Consider the following 18,723-nt stretch of genomic DNA (forward strand, 5'->3'; position numbering starts at 1 on the left):
AAATAACATTTTTTTTTAAGTCGCTCAGTCGTGTCTGACTCTTTGCGACCCCATGGACTGTATAGTCCATGGAATTCTCCAGGCCAGAACACTGGAGTGGGTAGCCTTTCCCTTCTCCAGGGGATCTTCCCTACCCAGGAATCGAACTGGGTTCTCCTGCATTGCAGGCAGATTCTTTACCAACTGAGCTATGAGGGAAGCCCTTTAAATAACACAGTGGTTGATATTACGTATTTATTGGACATGCTTAATAGAAGAAACAGATAAGTTAACAGAGGAATACAGGTTGTCATCTTTGATAAGTGCTAGGATAGTTCAGTAAAGAGAGGAAGGAGTATAAGAAAGCCTTCTCAGGAGAAAACTGATCTCTCTTAAGCAACAAAATGTGAGAAAAAATAACAAAGATCACCAAATATATGTTCATATTAAATATAAAATTTTTAAATGAGCAAATATATTTTAACTGTGTTATTTACTAAGGTATAAAGTCTTTAGTCATCTTCTTTATCATCTTTAAAATATGAAGATGACTTTTTTTCTTTTACTGTAAAGTATGTCCACTCAGTCACTTTGAAAGCAGAGATAAAGCGTAAAAAAGAAAGGCTATCCACAATTATTAATACACTGCTACACGTCCTAAAGTACTTGTATGTAAATGTGGGTGTGTTGGCATGAATCCTCAGTCATTTCTGACTCTCTGTGACCCCAAGGATTGTAGCCTGCTAGGCTCCTCTGTCCATGGAATTTTCCAGGCAAGGATATGCAAAAATACGGAAATAAAAATTTATTTTTATAAAATTAAATCATACTTTATTTAGTATTGTGACTGTATCTTAGTAGTAAAAGAAGGGTCTCATTTATGTTGAGATTTAGAATGTTTCCTAAAATTTGCTGTTACATGCAATGACATGATAGCCAACCCAAAACATTATAGTTTCAAAACTTTTTAAATGTCTTCTTTGATTACTTCTTTGAGGTAAATTCTTAAGAAATGAAAAGCTGTGTCAAAGGGTATGCATTTTTACAGATGTTTACTACATTTTAATAATTTGAATCTAAAGAACTTGCACAAATGTATACCTCTTCCTTATGAGGATGTGTTTTTCTCTACTAATTTACAATAGGAATGAAAGATTTAAAAAATCGTTACCAATTCGATAGCAGAAATGGTATTTCATTGTTTTAAATTTACATTTCATTTTCAAATATTTATTAGAAATTAATGAACTTGTTCATATTCTAAATTAACTGCCTGTTCATGCCCTCTCCTCAGTTTTCTATTTGCTTCTTTATTACTTTTTAAGATCTCTTTATACATTATGTAATATTCAGATTTAGTTTACCACACCTATTTCAAATCTTGTCTTCCAGGTTTCCATGTAACAGTGATTGGTTGATTGCTATGTGGAAGTACATAACAGAGGAATGAAGGGCAGAGAGTCTTGAAATTCAAGGAGGTCTTGATAAAATTACTAAATAATACAGAAATTTAATATATCCTTTTTTAGCATTAAATAGAACAATCAAAAAATAAACAAGTTAGTATATATAGTTATGCACGTATGGATATGCATGTATGGATGTGAGAGTTGGACTGTGAAGAAAGCTGAGCGCTGAAGAATTGATGCTTTTGAACTGTGGTGTTGGAGAAGACTCTTGAGAGTCCCTTGGATTGCAAGGAGATCCAACCAGTCCATTCTGAAGGACATCAGTCCTGGGTGTTCTTTGGAAGGAATGATGCTAAAGCTGAAACTCCAATACTTTGGCCACCTCATGCAAAGAGTTGACTCATTGGAAAAGACTCTGATGCTGGGAGGGATTGGGGGCAGGAGGAGAAGGGGGACGACAGAGGATGAGATGGCTGGATGGCATTACCGACTCGATGGACGTGAGTTTGAGTGAACTTTGGGAATTGGTGATGGACAGGGAGGCCTGGTGTGCTGCGATTCATGGAGTCACAAAGAGTCGGACACGACTGAGTGACTGAACTGAACTGAACTGAATGAGAATGTTAAGGTACATATTTGGAGCATTAAATTTTTAAGTTACAAATTTTCTGTATTTCCAATTATAATTATTTAACCTTAGCAGAGTGTTCAGATTCTCCATCTGGAGCTGATTTTGTAATAAAATAAAGTTTAAGTATTTAACCTTAATCCTCTGCTGTCATCATAGCCTTATCACTGATGGTTAGCTAATTGGTCCAGGACCATTGATTCAAATAAATGTTTTTCTACTAATTTACAATATCTCTTTTATTGTACTCTAAATCTCTATAGTTTATACTATAGTCTAATTCTTGACATTATATTCTATTTTCACCAATATTTTATATATACTTACATCCACACTTACTGTTTTAATTATTATAGGTTTATAAAATATTTTAACATACAACTGGGAAACTTCTTCATCCTTTTTGCTTTTACAATGCTTTCTTCATTAATTTTGCATATTTATCTTTCTATATATACTTTAGAGTCATTTTATATATAGTTTCCAAACCAAAACACTCAATTTTAATATGAAGCACATTAAATGCATGTTCCAGCTATGAAGATAAAAATTGCAACCCATTTTACTTGCACAATATGTGAATTTATTATTTTAACAGTTCGTTACCCACATACTTCAGGCCCGTATGCCTGATTCGGCTCGGGCACTGCTGCGTGCAGCGTGGGCGTCACGATCCCTGCGGTCACCACTCTGCGCTGCTCCACTGCGGACCCCACACAGGATGAAGTGCGCACTGTTCAGCAGCGACACCCAGGTGATGGCCCACCACCCTGAGTGCACCTCCCTGCTTAGGAACCCCCCAAACATGAACCAGAAACATCATCAAATGATCAACTAGGCCAAAGACAACAGTCCAAAAGCACCTGCTGATTCTAAAAGTGCTTTCTGTGAATGCTTTATTCATATGAAGACCATTATTTTATGCCCACAAAACTGACCACTCAAAGTGGTCACAGATATTTACAATGTCATAGACATGGCAAAGTTCATAATTACATGTAAAAAAAATGTACCTTGAGGATCTAGGAACTGAAAATATGCTACTTCATAATTAAGAAATAGTTTTTATTTCTCTCATGAAAAAACTTGTATATTTCAAAAAAGGTATGACAAGGATGTGTGTGCTCAATAACTGGGTAGAGAAGGAGGGGCTGAGGAAATATATGTCCTGTGTCCATGCTAGAACAAACTTCACCTTCAACACTGCTACCTGCAGCTGGCAAGCCCACTTTTATATTTTAAACATCAATTTAAATGCCAAATCAGAAGCTTATGTAATTTCTGATTTACAGCTTTCAGTAAAACTGGCAAAAGCTAAAACCAAACATGGATGAAGCAGTACAGAAAAAAAAGAGAGATAAAATGCCTGGTATGCATAAGAACTGTTATTTCTTCCTGCTGGCAATGACCCTTCATAACATAGTGACATATAAGTGATAAAGTGATTAAAAATTTATGGCAACAGTCAATGCATGAACAATCTGCTTGTTTTGCAGTTACCTAATGTGAGTATATATATTCAGTGTACTCAAGGAAGTAACCCCAATACATTGGTATCATGCATGAATTATTTCAGTACCCAGCTGTTCCTTTGGCATGTAGCACAGCTCCTTGTACACAGTAGAGACTTATTTATTCAATGAATAATGAATGACTAACATGACATTTAATAGTTTCTGCATACTATAGGTAAAGAGCAAATCTTGAAAACGAGAGGAGGAGAAAAAAATTATCAAGAACTGAAATTAGCATTTTAATACTATTATGAAATAATAATTGTTAGAGAATATATGTATTGATTTCAGGGGCCTACTTCTGAAAGTACTTGCTGATTCTGGGTCCCTAGTGAAATGTAAAAATTAACTTTGAACATAAAAACATGAAGGATATTTTCACTTTTTATGACTTCCAATATAGTTAATTGGGAATATCTTTCTTAAAACAGCAATCTTTACAGACAAAGACTAGGTTTCATTTTTAACAGCATACTTTGTATGGATTAATATTAATACTTTTTGTATTAATAATTTATTATTATTTTAGGTACAATGAACACACAATATATACACAACTTTTCAAAATGTATTGTAATAAAATAGTAGCAGAGATAATCCCCAAAGGCAGATAAGCTTAAAATTAAATTTTGTACTGGTATTCAATACAGATGTATGACAGAGCCTTATTTCCCCAAAGTGACTATATTGAAAGATAAATCAAGATTAGATGGAACCGCATATAATACATGCCAACAAATATTTAAAACATGGTAAAAAATAATCTTGGAATTTTGCCTGTTAACAGGTTTCTATGTATTGGAAGGATGTGCAAGGGTTAGAGGCTACTGCAGTCTTTTCTGCTGGCTGGTGCACCCCCTAGTGACCTTCCAAGACAGAGCCTGGGAGCCGGTTCCCCAAGTCTTCACACTGCTAACTCCTTCGGTTTTCACCAGAGTGAAGAATTCTCAGTAGTCTTTCCCGATTTCCCACGTGAGAGGATTTTCCCATCCCACTTCTTACAATTTATTCTCATCATTGCTCCCATTTGCTTCCATCACAGCTTCTGTCACAACTAGTGAATACCTAATTAAGTGTTTACCTTTTTACTGCCATCCCTACCTGATTATAAAAAGGAGTTATACAGGTGGTACCTAATACAATGCTTTGCACAAAATGAATAGTCCAATAAGTGTCTGCAAAATGAAAGAAAGTAGAGATTAGGCCCGAGGAGGTTTGCTCTAGTCGCTGTAAGTTCGTAGCTGTGAATAGGCAATAAATTCCTATTCATTAATCAATCTTTTTATTGAAAATGAAAATTATCCAATTATGTTGACTTAGAAAATTTTCCTGGACCATGCTTGGGTTTTGATGGGTATACTGCTGAAATTAAGATCTCAACCTCTTTTTCCAAGCAGCTTCTGTGTGGTGGCTCCACATGTGAGGAATAAGGTAAGAAACAGAGGATGAAAGCCAGGGAGCACCGCTGCTGCTGCCCAGCGCTTCCGGGAGGAACAGAGGCTAGACCTGCTCAAGATCTACCCAGTGGGGACCTGCATGGCTCTGACCTCAGAGCGCACATGGAGTGGGGCCAGACGACCAGACAGCTGGATGCAAGGCAGGGGGACAGCAAGTCCGCTCTGGACTTAATTAGCTATCCGAGGCCACACGGTGAATGTTTAGAGGTATTTTTCTGTGTTTTAAAGGTAACAACAGCAATTATTTCCAGGCACGTAACTGTAGTTGTCCATAGAGAATTCAATAAAGGTCAGGGAGTCTCTCAGACTGAAAGTATGGTTTCTGGAACTGAGTAAATTACTGGCTGCATCAGGATAAAAACAACAGCTGCAGATATGAGTCTCTGAGCACTAAGCAATGAATGAGCCCCCAGGGAGGTAGCAGCCTGGGCCCTCACTGTCTCGTCTTTTCCGGCAAGCCAGAAGAACAAGGAGTCCTGTAGATGCTGCCTAAAAAGAATTTCCAGTTTAGGAACAAGCATATTAAGGACAATGTGTGGGTGCCGCTCCCTAAAACTCCTACCTCTTAAGTGACAAAGCCTCCTAAGAGATGATTTATAATACAAAACAAATGGGAATATTAGATTTTTAGAAGTAGCACATCAAGAGGTAAAAGCAAAATACAGTTCTTCCGGTCTGCTACTGTAACATTTCAAAACTAATACTGTGACTACTAACACTAACTCACATTGATGGAGTGATTAGAATATTCCAGGCACTGTGCTAAACACAAGTTTCACTAAAATCTTTTAAGTACTATGATTACCCCAATTTTACAGACTATATGCAAGTTTGGAGCAGAGTGTGTTAATGCTATTTAAAAGATATGTCTGTGGTAGGAGGAGATAATGAACTTAATTGCAGATTTTTTACAATCTTTGAATATAATTCACCTCTAAGAAAAACTTGGTAAAGTTCTTCCATAAAATAATTTATATAAACTTATGTTTAAATCCCTATTTTCACAGTGACTGTTACTTTATGGTTATATATTTATCCAAACAGTGGTTCACAAATCATTTGAATCCACTGTATTATATATATGGTTCTAATGTTTATAAGGGTGAAGTATAGTCAATAATTCTAAATATTTATCTCCTGAATTATCAGGATCTTGAGAACAGTAAGTTTACTAAAAGAAAAACAAATTGCTTTAAGACCTTCCCTAGTGAGTGGTAGTCAACTTGTCTTAAAAGGAAAACTCACATTTCTTGTCTTATATTTTCTTTCTATTAAGTGCTTTTCTCTCACAAGAGGTTAAGTAATTGGATCAGAGTCACAGTTTTGAGATGTCAGTTGAAGGCTGCTGTCCATCAAGGAAGGTAGTAAAGAAAAACTACTAACAAAAATGTCTGTAAGAAAGGACAGACTGAATCTTACAGCTGACAGGTGTTATACTTCTCAGGACAAATGATGCCTTTCCAAATACAGAGGAAGGGAGGAGAATCCAGCACAGTGATTTCTCGGAATTTACACAGGCTTCTAATGAAAAACGTCTTCCATTTCACCAGAGCACAGAGCGCTCACACTAGGTATGAATTACTGGTCTTTGTACAAGCCACTGAGTGGAAAAATACTGCTAATAATTTCCCCCTGCATTTTGTTTCTCAAAGCTTTCAAACTGGTTATTGTAACAAGGATAAAGGAAACCGCCAAGCACCTAGTTTTCTGTTCCTTTGAAATGTTTCTGGCCAGTATCACTGCTAACATAAGCTCATAAGAGTAATTCATAGACTTAAAGAGATACTGACTGAGATAGTCTGAGATGACTGGAAAATTAAAATATTCTGCAGCTAAAAGAAGCAATGATAAAAATGCAAATTAACCTTCTTCTGCCTAGCATTCACTGACCCACGTTTTAAAACTTCAATTTTTACATATGCTATAAAAAGATTACTCAGCTTTTAATTTAAAAAGTAAATGTGAATGCAATGTTATTAAGCAAAGAAAATGAGAAAATATTTAAAAGATATTTCTCATAGGTTTAAGAACTATGTCAGGTATACTTGGGTATATATACTCCACAAGGAGTACATAATACTTTATTTTTTTTTCAACAAAATAGCTTCTAGGTCTGATGCTATATAATAAAAATAATAATGTTACCTATTTGTATAGTTTACTATCTATAAATAACTTTTATTTACATGATCACATTATCATTCAGTCAATAAACATTTGGTGACTACGACTTGATGCAAAGTCCCCTGCTAAACGACCGGGGGGAAGAACTATCATTACATTTCACTACTGAGGAAGAACATCAGAAAAATTCGTAGCTAATTACCACAAGAATTCAGGCGTCCTATGCCCGGGAACCCCATCTTCATATGGTTTACCATCACTGACATTTTAAATTCACAAAATGATCAACGTAAAGTTACCCCTACCTGAGTATGTAACAATATCCATATGATATTCATTGCTTGGCATGAACTTGTGGCATTATAAGGTATACACTAAAAGCATGCAGAATTTCATACAGTGATCTCATCTGTGTACAGAGAAACGAGCTTAGCATTTAATGGATGACCTTTACCATTCTAGGAAGTTATCCTGGAGCAAAAAACTTCTCTGTACTTGTAACATGATAAGCATAATGGAGGTAACACATTACACCTGAGAAAGAATCACTACTGTCAACAAAGCTCCTTAAAATAAAAGTAAAATCCCAGATGGCAGATGAAATGGAAACCTAAACGCCTGGACAAACTGTCTCACAGTAGGTTCTCATCCAAGAGTTCTGACATACACTGGCAAAAGGTAGCTAAATCTTTTATCATAAACCTGAACATTCCATTCATCTTCTGTTATGACATTTTTAAATGCACGACCACATATAGATGTACTTTTTCATTATTTACTTCACTAAGCTCTTCCTCTAAACTGCTAGATAATTTTCATTCATAGAAGAGGAAGATGTGGAACATGATATTATGCTTAAAATGCCATTTATCTTCACTCAAACTATATGTTTGTCTTTCTTACAGAGTGACATCCCAAAGACAAAATGCAGTGCAAATGTTCTGTGTGAATGAAGACCGGCTGCATCAGAAATAACCATCAGGAAACGCGGTGGCAGCCTACAGTCAAGGACACCAACACAAGGAGAGCGTGGATATCCGTTTGTTTCTCAGAATAAGGCAGAGCTGCAACATTTTAAACAAGTAACTTGGTCCAGATTTTATTTAATTCATCGGATATGCCATAGAACTGGAAGAGTGATGTCTTCCCATTTTACCCAAATGAATTGTCAAATTGTACCTGCAAACAGAAATAAAGTCATTTGTTGTTGACACTGTTGTTTTGTTTCTGATCATCTGACAGAGCATTCTCCTTGCAAATGGAAAAGAGAAAACCTACAAAGGAATGGGGCTCCCCTGGTGGCTCAGCTGGTAAAGAATCTGCCTGCAGGGAGGGAGACCTGGGTTCGATCCCTGGGTTGGGAGATCTCCTGGAGAAGGGAAAGGCTACCCACTCCAGTATTCTGGCCTGGAGAATTCCATGGACTGTAAAGTCTATGGGGTTGCAAAGGGTTGGACACGACTGAGTGACTTTTACAGCAATGAAGAAACAGGAACAGTCAATGCTTCTACCAAAGCTAAAAGTACAGTTCCATTATAGCCGATATCTATAGTCGGCAGTATTACACTGTTTGTCAACATCTATCAGCAAAGAAAACTGGGTAAAAACCCGTATTTCATGGGTTTCCATCTCTCTAAGTGTAGGTCAAGCATTTTTGGGAGTGTGGTGACCCTCTTCAGGACATCAGTACCATCAGTCTGAAACCAGTAACACACAGGGCCCGCACACATTCTCTCCTGCTCAATCATCTGACCGAACGAAAGTCACATTTCCCCAATTCAGAGTCCTTATCTGACTTTTGTAGCTCATCATTTTCCATGTCATTGTCTGGTTGTGTATGTATGTCTTTTGTGTTCTTTAATGTGAAAAACTCCTTCTAAGAGAGTTTCTTACTCATTTGAGAATCCCCAACAGAACCAGCAGAGTATGATGTGTGCAGAGTACACCAACAGGGCTTGGAAAAGGGAGGAGGAGAAGAAAGAAAAGGAGAAGAATTGATAGTCATATTTTACATGGTATAGTCTTAGCATTTTGAGGTATAAAGAAAAAGCCTCTAACTACAAAACCTAATAAAAATATCACAAAGTGCAAGAAGTCAGCAGAAGCTGAAAATACTAATCGTTCCAAAAGAACAGTGGAGTCTTTCTTGGCAAAAGCCCCTGTAAAATCTGTCTGCTGGAGTACTAACAAGCCTTACTTATTGAGGGGTCTAAAAATAACTTGGAGTGTTTTCATAATCTTAGGGTGAAAAACCTGAAGATAAGAAAACCATTATTATAAGTGAATCTCACAAAACTCCAAGTTGTAGAGATAGTGAAGTGAAAGTCGCTCAGTTGTGTCCGACTCTTTGCGACCCCATGGACTATATAGTCCCTGGAATTCTCCAGGCCAGAATACTGGAGTGGGCAGCCTTTCCCTTCTCCAGGGGATCTTCCCAACCCAGGGGTCAAACCCAGGTCTCCCCCACTGCAGGCGGATTCTTTACTGGCTGAGCTACAAGATGTGGAGATGCTGTGCCGCTTATTCTGCTATGCGTGTGTAAGCCGTTTTCCACTCATGACTGCCCAGGTTAGTTAGTATCATGATAGTATTATTTGGAAAACATCTGTATTCAATTTGGGAATGAGATCATTGACTCCTGTCAATAAATCATACATCGTCTTTTTCATTTTTTCCGTATCTACTACAGTACGAAAGTGAAAGTGTTACTCGCTCAGTCGTGTCTGACTCTTCGAGACCCCACAGACTATAGCCTGCCTGGCTCCTCTGTCCGTGGAATTTCCCAGGCAAGAATACTGGAGTGGGTTGCTATTCCCTTCTGCGGGGGATCTTCCCAACCCAGGGATTGAACCCGGGTCTCCTGCATTGCAGGTGGATTCTTTACCATCTCACCCACCAGGGAGGCCCCAGCAGTTTTGGGCCTTTCCAATATTTTGACTAATTGGTCTCCCTAGTCTTATATGTTAAGAGCATAATTTATTGAATCTGTTAGAGAAAAATGTAAGATCTTCATTAGCAACAAACAAGCACCGAGTGGTTATTAGGGCCTGAGACATTAAAATAAAATAATTACTTCTGCAGTATCTTTTATAATGATAGCTCTGAGTTAAACTCACTTTTCACAACAAATATCTACTGGCTCATCTATTAAGAACTGAGGCGGCAGAAGGAGAAAGGATGGCAAGAAGGGAAGGCGTCAAGAAGGAAGGAAGGGAACAACCAAACAGCTAACAATGTCGCTGGAGAGGCAAGACGCTCCTTTCGGAAGACAACAGCACACAGAATGGCCGCCAGGGACGAAGAGAAGCAGGAGAAGCTGACGGGGGAGGAGGGTTTGAGCCTGGTCTCCAAGGGAACAAACAGAAAGGCTGGGAAGAGTGACGAAGCCCTTGTTAAATGTTTCATCCACAAGCCAAAGTTTTACTGAAACTGTCACACCGTTTTGTCTACGTATTTTCCGTAGCTGCTTTTGTGCTCTGACAACAGAGCTGAGCAGCTGAGGTGGAGATGACCCAGAAAGCCTAGAGTACGATCTGGCCTAAACAAACGGTTCCAGAGCGAGGATTCATACATGCCTGTCTAATGCTTTTATTATTCCCCCAAATTTCAAGTTACAATCCTGTGCACAGTACTACAGACACTTTTACAGGCAATGAGGTCTGGATATCAGCATATATAAAACGAGGAAGGTTAGACCAGTCACAGAAAATCACTTTCACAAAGCTTAGCTTATTTCTGTGGGCTTCCCTGGTGGCTCAGCTGCTAAAGGATCTGCCTGCAATGCAGGAGCCCTGGGTCTCATCCCGGGGTTGGGAACATCCCCTAGTGGAGGGCATGGCCACCCACCCCAGTATTCTTGCCTGGAGAATCCAATGGACACAGGAGCCTGGTGGGCTACAGTCCATGGGGTCGTAAAGAGTTGGACATGACTGAGCAATGTTAAGCACAGTGTTGTACAATTTCAAAGTGGCAAATGAAAAAATTAATACTTGACTGTTATTGGGAACCTTAAAAGAAATTAGTGATATTGAACTTAGTCCTGGGTGAGCCATGGTCACCATCTGTATTCACGCTAAGTTACGAAAGGCATGGCTTATGGAATCTATCCCATCTCAAGGCCTTGTCCCACGAGGGAGGAGCATGAAAGCGGTGAGAGGGAGGTGAGTACTCAGCACTGCCTCTAAATGCCTGTGTACACAGCCTTTCATTTGAAGACTGTCCTTCAGCACGAAGCATCACCACCACAGGCACTGAGAGCACGCAAGGGCAACACTGCCTTAGACGCGCCATTCTTACAACTCTGACTATATCCTTTTCTAAGCGGATGTCTCGCTTTACCCATTATTTATTTCCCATGGCTTTTCTCTTGCATATTAAATAATTTGCATAGATAACATTTTGAGTATACTATGAGGGAAATTTACTTTTTTATCATTATAAAATAGTATTTTAAAAAATTGAATATATTTTGTGGTGCAAAAAATTTAAGATTCTTAGCTAATAAGCTACATTAGATTCTTTAACACACACAGTACTCAGCTGTCCTACGTGCCAGGCACAGTGCTCCTGTTGGGAGTAAGGCCTTAACATGAATGAAGCCCAGTTTCACCCCTCAAGACAGTCACAGTTTGCTGTGCATGTGCCTAAGTTTAAAGCAACCATATTTAAACAACTTTGGATGAAGAACTGAGTAATTCCAAGAGAAGAGCTTCAAAATAAAAAATTTAAGTGAACTTCTGATGCCCCAATAAGTAAAAAGAGATTTCCTTCGACAGATACTGTTTGAAAGCAGTGGTTCTCAAACTCTCTCATCTTGTAATAGAAGAAGTTTCCTGGGACTTCCCTGGTGGCTCAGTGGTAAAGAATCCACCTGCCAATGCAGGAGTGAAGTGAAAGTCGCTCAGTTGTGTCCGACTCTTTGCGACCCCATGGACTGTAGCCTGCCAGGCTCCTCTGTCCATAGAACTCTCCAAGCCAGTATACTGGAGTGGGTAGAGCCTTTCGCTTCTTCAGGGGTTCGTCCTAACCCAGGGATCAAACCCAGGTCTCCTGCATTGCAGGCGGATTCTTTACCATCTGAGATACCAGGGAACCCAAGAATACTGGAATGGGTAGGCTTTCCCTTTTCTAGGGAAGCCCAAGAATACTGGAGAGGGTAGCCTATCCCTTCTCCAGCGGATCTTCCAGACTCAGGAATCCAACCAGAATCTCCTGCATTGCAGGCAGATTCTTCACCAGCTGAGCTACCAGGGAAGCCCCCTGGGGAAGTCAATGCAGGAGACAGGCGTTCAATCCCTGGTCCAGGAAGATCCCACATGCCTTGAAGCAACTAAACCCCCGCACCACACTTACTGAGCCAGTGCTCTCGAGCCTGGGACCACAGTTACCGAGGGCCTGCGCTCTCCAGCTAGAGAAGGCACTGCAGTGGGAAGCCTGCACACCACATCTAGAGCAGCACTCGCTCTCAGCAGCTGGAAAAGGGGCCCGCGCTTTTCCTCTCCAACAATGAAGACCCAGAACGGCTAAAAATAACTAGCTAAATAAAAATTACATTAGAAGTCTTTAAAAGAAAGCTTCCTGAAATTTCCTGTTTCGTGAGAAAAGGATGTAAAATACACTTTTTTGAGGGGGCGGGAGGGGGGGAGTTCTCTTTCCTCCTGCAGTTGAGGACTTCTGGTACTGGTACGTCTAAGTCACAGGTACACAGGCAGAAGAAGCTAGATCAGACCGAGCTCCAGCAGGCAAGAGCAAACCACTTTTCCGTCCAGCAAAGACAATAAAAGGCCCCGCCCTCGCCCCAGGATTAATCCTGCAACTGTGAACAAGGATTCCGGGAGATGCAACGCGTTCCAGTGCCGCCGGGTTGGCTTTCGGTTCAGCAGCGACAGAAATCTATTCTTATCTCTTTTCAAAATCTAGGGGATTCTAGAGCACGACCATGTTTTCTGGCACTGGAAGACAGTTGGACAGGCAGATGGATCGGGAAAGACAGGCAGATGAATGAAATGGGCACAGATCTCTGCGAAAATGTGCAGGTTTCACGCTGTGGAGGGGAAGCAGCGTATCTGAGACGTCGGATAGGAAAGCTGCCTGTCTGCTCCCCCGGCCGGGCTGACGGCGCGGGACGGACATGAGGAGCGCGCGCCGGGCCCTGCTGCAGGGACGGTCCTTTTTAAGCAATACCCATATAATGGATATTAAGATTGGAATGGCTTCAATTCAGCTCTAGAACAGAGAGCTATGAAACATAATGAAGGAAAAGCTCGTTTCTTTCTTTTGTAATGAAAACTAACAGCTATCACATAAAACCTTTTTTTTTCCTGTTTTAATATTTTTCTTCTAAATAAATAAAGCCTTGAAAAAAGTAAATATGAAAATCCGCAGTCAAACAGCTCTGAGCAGTGACCTCGCTCAGCAGTCAGTTTGGAACGGCCCATGGGAGGCCCACCGAGAAGGCCACTGCCAACAGAAAACTTGACCTCTGAGCACCGTGGCTGAGGACCGCATCTTTGTCCTTGACTGCGGCTACACGGAGACCATGCTCCAAATGCAGAATAGGGTCACCGTGTGCTTTTACCTCGCTCAAACCTTTCTGCTGACAATTTTAACCCATCTATTTTGTTCATCCATCTTTGTTTTCTTTCATTTTCTAAAGAGACTTGGTGAACAACTCAGTCTTCCTCTGGAACTGGACAGTCATTTTCCACTATGTATCATTTGAATTGTCACTTAGTTTACTCAAAGGCTTTCTCATCTCTTAATTTAACCTTATGGTGCTGATTGGAAAATCCCACGGACAGAGGAGCCTGGTAGGCTACAGTCCATGGGGTCACTAAGAGTCGGACACAACTGAGCAACTTCACTTTCACTTTTCACTTTCATGCATTGGAGAAGGAAATGGCAACCCACTCCAGTGTTCTTGCCTGGAGAATCCCAGGGACGGGGGAGCCTGGTGGGCTGCCGTCTATGGGGTCGCACAGAGTCGGACACGACTGAAGCGACTCAGCAGCAGTAGCAACAGAGGGAGAAAATCTAGATATAATACACCTTTTTCAGAAGATAATTTCTCTTTAAATTTATTATTACTTTTTTTAGTCATAGAAAAACTAGGGAAATGTCTTTATTTTAGGTAAACCAATATACATGCCTTGAGATGTGAAAATAACAAGAGACAGTTTCTGTGCTACCATTGTTAAGTCCCAGTCATTTAAGAATAGTACAAAGCTTCCCTGGTGGCTCAGCTGGTAAAGAATCTGCCTGCAATGCGGGAGAATTGGGTTCGATCCTTGGGTTGGAAAGATCCCCTGGAGAAGGGAAAGGCTACCCACTCCAGTATTCTGGCCTGGAGAATCCCATGGACTGTAGAGTCCATGGGCTCACGAAGAGTCGGACACGACTGACCGACTCTCACTTTAACAAAGCTGTAATCTGTGCTCACATTGCTCACTGTTGCATTACTTCAAACATTACAGTGAGCTCTACTGGCCAGATAGCTGGACTCCCAAGAAGCAAAGTCAGTTATGCTCCTGATTTTCTTCCCAGAGAAAAAAACTCTCCAAAGGAAACAGGTTTCTTTCTATGAACGGTGCTTTTATAAAAATCTTTTGACTGACAGTTTGTTTGTACAGCGTTAGGGACATTTCTGAACACAATGAAAATATGTTTCCCACTTCACATTTTCTAGTTGTCACTGTTATTTGTGGTACTATGAAGTTATCCAAGATGAAATAAATGCATATCAAGATTTTTAAAGGAAACACTTAACTCTCAAAGTGAATCTTTAAGTAAGCAAATAAGCTAAATAAAGAAACATTATTCTAGAGTTATTTTTATTGTCAAACTAGATTAATAGTACTAGAAATGACAAACATTGGATACTATCATCAAAAGTCAAAAGTAATATTGAAATTGCCTCATTTAATAATAAAAAAGCTAGGGGGACTTTCCTGTTGGTACAATGGATAAAAATCCTCCTGCCAATCCACGTCCCACCAGGGGACGTGGGTTTGATCCCTGGTCGGGGAAGCTTCCACGTGCTGTGGAGCAGCTGAGCACATTCGCCACGGCTAGCACAGCCCAGCGCCCAGAGCCCGCGGCCCACAGTACGAGAGGCCGCCACGGCATCGGAGGGGGGCCCACTCACTGCAACCAGACAGCCCCTGCACAGCAACAAGGACCGCGCATGGCCAAAGTAAATAAAATTATCACTGAACTTAAAAAACCTACAGGCAAAATGACCTGATAGCTTATATATATATTACAAATATATAGTTTAAAAAGTCAGATATATTCTTATATGCAAATATTTCTTTCACTCATTCATGAGTAACTCAAAGTTTCACTGATTCTCAAATCCATTTAATTCATTCATTTTGCTTTCATCATTTCCGCATTGTTAGCTCCACATCAGACCTTTCTGTTCAGTTCTACTTTTAAACACTCACCTGCCTTTTCAGCGGCTTCACAAATACCTCACAAGCACGTCAGATTCACATGCCTCAAAATAAACTCCCTTTGTCATCCACAATCCCGGCCCATCCCTCTTCCCCCAAACCCCCATCCAAGCAAACCAAAAAACCCTGCTCATCTTCCAGGATTTCGAGAAGAGAGACCTGTCATCCACCCGGACAAGCAAGAAACATGGAAGACACCCTGATGCTGGCTTCCTTGAAAGCGTCCCTTCCCTCCACTGACTCTCCACACCACAGCCAGAGCACCCTGCGTGGAACATGCGTGGGGTCTCTCCTACTGAACACCCCACGGTGGCTTCTCCTGCTCTCAGACTCTGCACAAACTTCCCTGTGAGGACTCGCCTCCCAGGGTCGGCCCCTGCCACCGCTCCAGTCTCGTCTCAACCTGGAATTTCACCTACTCACAGTCTGGCTGCCTCTCACTGCCCCGAAAGGCCATTTTGCTTCCAGCCTCCAAGCCACTCTCCCCCAGTTGCCTATTTCTTCTCTTCTCCCATCTTCCTTTAGTTATTCACCTTTCAGGCCAAACGTCATTTCTTCCAAGATGCCTTCCGTGGCCCCAGGATAGGATCATATCCCACTTTAAAATGCATTCTTACATGACTATCTGCATTGTTACATGACTATTTACTCATTCATTAGATTTTAAGCTCCTGGAGGACAAAGACCCTATCTGATTGGCTCAACTTATGTATTCCAAACACCAACAATGTGCTTACACATAGAAAGTACTTAAGTAAACACGTGATGACTTCAGTTGAACTAACATTGTGGAACACTTGCCCCATGCCTGCTTTTCAATACCCAGATACTTACAAAGTAAGTGGCTAAAGTATTCTTCAATTAATTTGGGTAGGGGGGAGTGAAACATTTCTAAGTTCTGCTAAATATGGTCAAAATTCAGTTTGAAAATCTCTTGGGAATTAAGCTAATTTTTAATACACCTGGTCACATAAAAGAAATTCAATAATTTACCCCAATATTTATTGGGTGGCTCTTGCAATTTAGACCTCTATATGCTATTTTCTAAATCCTACTATAAAAGGTCTTTAGAAATCCTATTATTGTGTCTTGTCCACTCCCTTCCCCCAATGCACTTTATCAAATTATCAAATATCTTTAATTTTCTCATTTTCCTTCAGAGTAGGGGGCATGATTAAACAGAAAACTTATACAAGGAAGGTATTCAATACAGGGTTTTTGATTAATTTAGTGTGTGGATATAGAGAGGCTTTAGAAATTATGAATAAATTGAGGAATTTCACCAGGCATGTTTACATGATATCATCAAGCAAAAATATAGAAACCCCAATAATTGTTTCTACTAGGACACACATTTAAGTATAAATAGGATATGAAAATTATAATTTTCTTTCCTTTAGATAATATATATTTGAAAAAACAGTCTTAAATATTTATAATATGGCACAACATGATAAAAAATAAAATTTTAAATTACATACCAATTATGTTTTCATTTGGTTACAAAGAGGTTTACAGATTCTTTGTGTATCATGCCATATGTTTATGTCCTGCCTTGGGTTTTAAAACATCTCAAATAGCAGACATAATTATTTCAATTTTATTCTGTCATTACTTTATGTGTAAATAGACTCCTAATTTTAAAGCAGCATAATGGGAGTTTTAAGGATGAAGGGAGAAAAACTGCTCCCTGAGAATTAAAGTTACTCATTATAAACAGGCTTAAACGGCAAGGAACTACCTGCCTCAGCACTATTCTGGCTGCACCATTCCCATTCTCCAGTGATTTGCACAGTGAATGGGCAGAGAGCGCCTAAGGGACAGAGGCTGAAAGAAACACATGCCTGATGACTCACACATAACAACACATCTGATGTTTGCTGCCCTATTATTCTGAAGCACATTGTTAAAAATTAATACTTTCCAGCATGTTATAAACTACTGCTGCTTTCTTAAGTCCTGATCATTGTCTGCAACAGGACAGAGTCAATATAACAAATAACTACTGTTAAGAGGAAAATGGATTGAAACAGGATAGTAGTCCCCTTCTGTGACTCTTGGAGGACGACAATATCCAGAGAAGAGCACTGACACTGTCTCACTGAATTTCTGAGACGGTCACATTCACACAATTCAGGAAAACGCTCTCAGCATCCTAAAACCTTCATTCTGACTTCACAGCAGAAAAGGAATTTTGGTCTGTTTGCATGACACATACCGGTTCGTATCACAATAATTACTTCTTTATTTATGCCATTTAAAGAAATCAATCAGTGGAAAATAAACAATTCAGGATTATTTTCCCAGAAAGTCCTTAGTCATCTAATGGCATTTGATCGGTACTTTGTACAGTTGATTAGAGGCCTATTTCATTTATTCATTAATTTATCCACACATACATTCATTCATGCAGCAGATATTTATCACACCTCTATCATTTGAAAAGCACCCTGTGAAAAATGTGCACAGAAAATTTGACTATTTCCTTCCCTACAAAAAAAGGAAATCAAACTATGCAATAAAAAGTGTCCAGTATTAAAGAGTCAGTTTGAGAACACAGAATAGGCATGTGTTTCTTTTCTATAGTAATAAGAATATCTATTCATATAAAGTATAAGTAAGTGTATGAGTGTGTCTGTTGAGTCACTTCAGTTCAGTTCAGTCACTCAGTCGCGTCCGACTCTTTGCGACCCCATGAATCTCAGCACACCAGGCCTCCCTGCCCATCACCAACTCCCAGAGTTCACTCACACTGACATCCATCGAGTCGGTGATGCCGTCCAGCCATCTCATCTTCTGTCGTTCCGTTCTCCTCCTGCCCCCAATCCCTCCCAGCATCAGAGTCTTTTCCAATGAGTCAACTCTTCGCATGAGGTGGTCGAAGTACTGGAGTTTCAGCTTTAGCATCATTCCTTCCAAAGAACACCCAGGACTGATCTCCTTTAGAATGGACTGGTTGGATCTCCTTGCAGTCCAAAGGAGTCTCAAGATTGTCTTCTCCAACACCACAGTTCAAAAGCATCTAAGTCACTTCAGTCATATCCAATTCTTTGTGACCCTATGGACTGTAGCCTGCCGGGCTTCTCTGTCCATAGGCCACAAATAGATACTACTGTCTCTAAGCTATTTCATGAAAACGTAATATTAATTCCAATGGAA

The 18,723-nt window shown here is 40.0% G+C and overlaps 1 protein-coding gene across 6 annotated transcripts in view; it reads right to left on the reverse strand.

Moving 5' to 3' along the window:
• Positions 1 to 18,723, reverse strand: part of FER (FER tyrosine kinase) — a 479,416-nt gene that overhangs the window by 70,839 nt on the left and 389,854 nt on the right. Inside the window, exon 17 of one of the 6 annotated variants that reach the window (XM_044947255.1) lies at positions 3,762 to 8,290. The exons of the other annotated variants lie outside the window; for them this stretch is intronic. Within the exon in view, the coding sequence (XP_044803190.1) occupies positions 8,215 to 8,290 (76 nt within the window). The 3' untranslated portion in view covers positions 3,762 to 8,214. Of the gene's footprint in view, positions 1 to 3,761; positions 8,291 to 18,723 lie in introns of those variants that run through there. 6 annotated transcript variants of the gene reach the window in all.

This window comes from Bubalus bubalis, chromosome 9, assembly GCF_019923935.1.
Source record: "Bubalus bubalis isolate 160015118507 breed Murrah chromosome 9, NDDB_SH_1, whole genome shotgun sequence".
Lineage (NCBI taxonomy): Eukaryota > Metazoa > Chordata > Mammalia > Artiodactyla > Bovidae > Bubalus > Bubalus bubalis.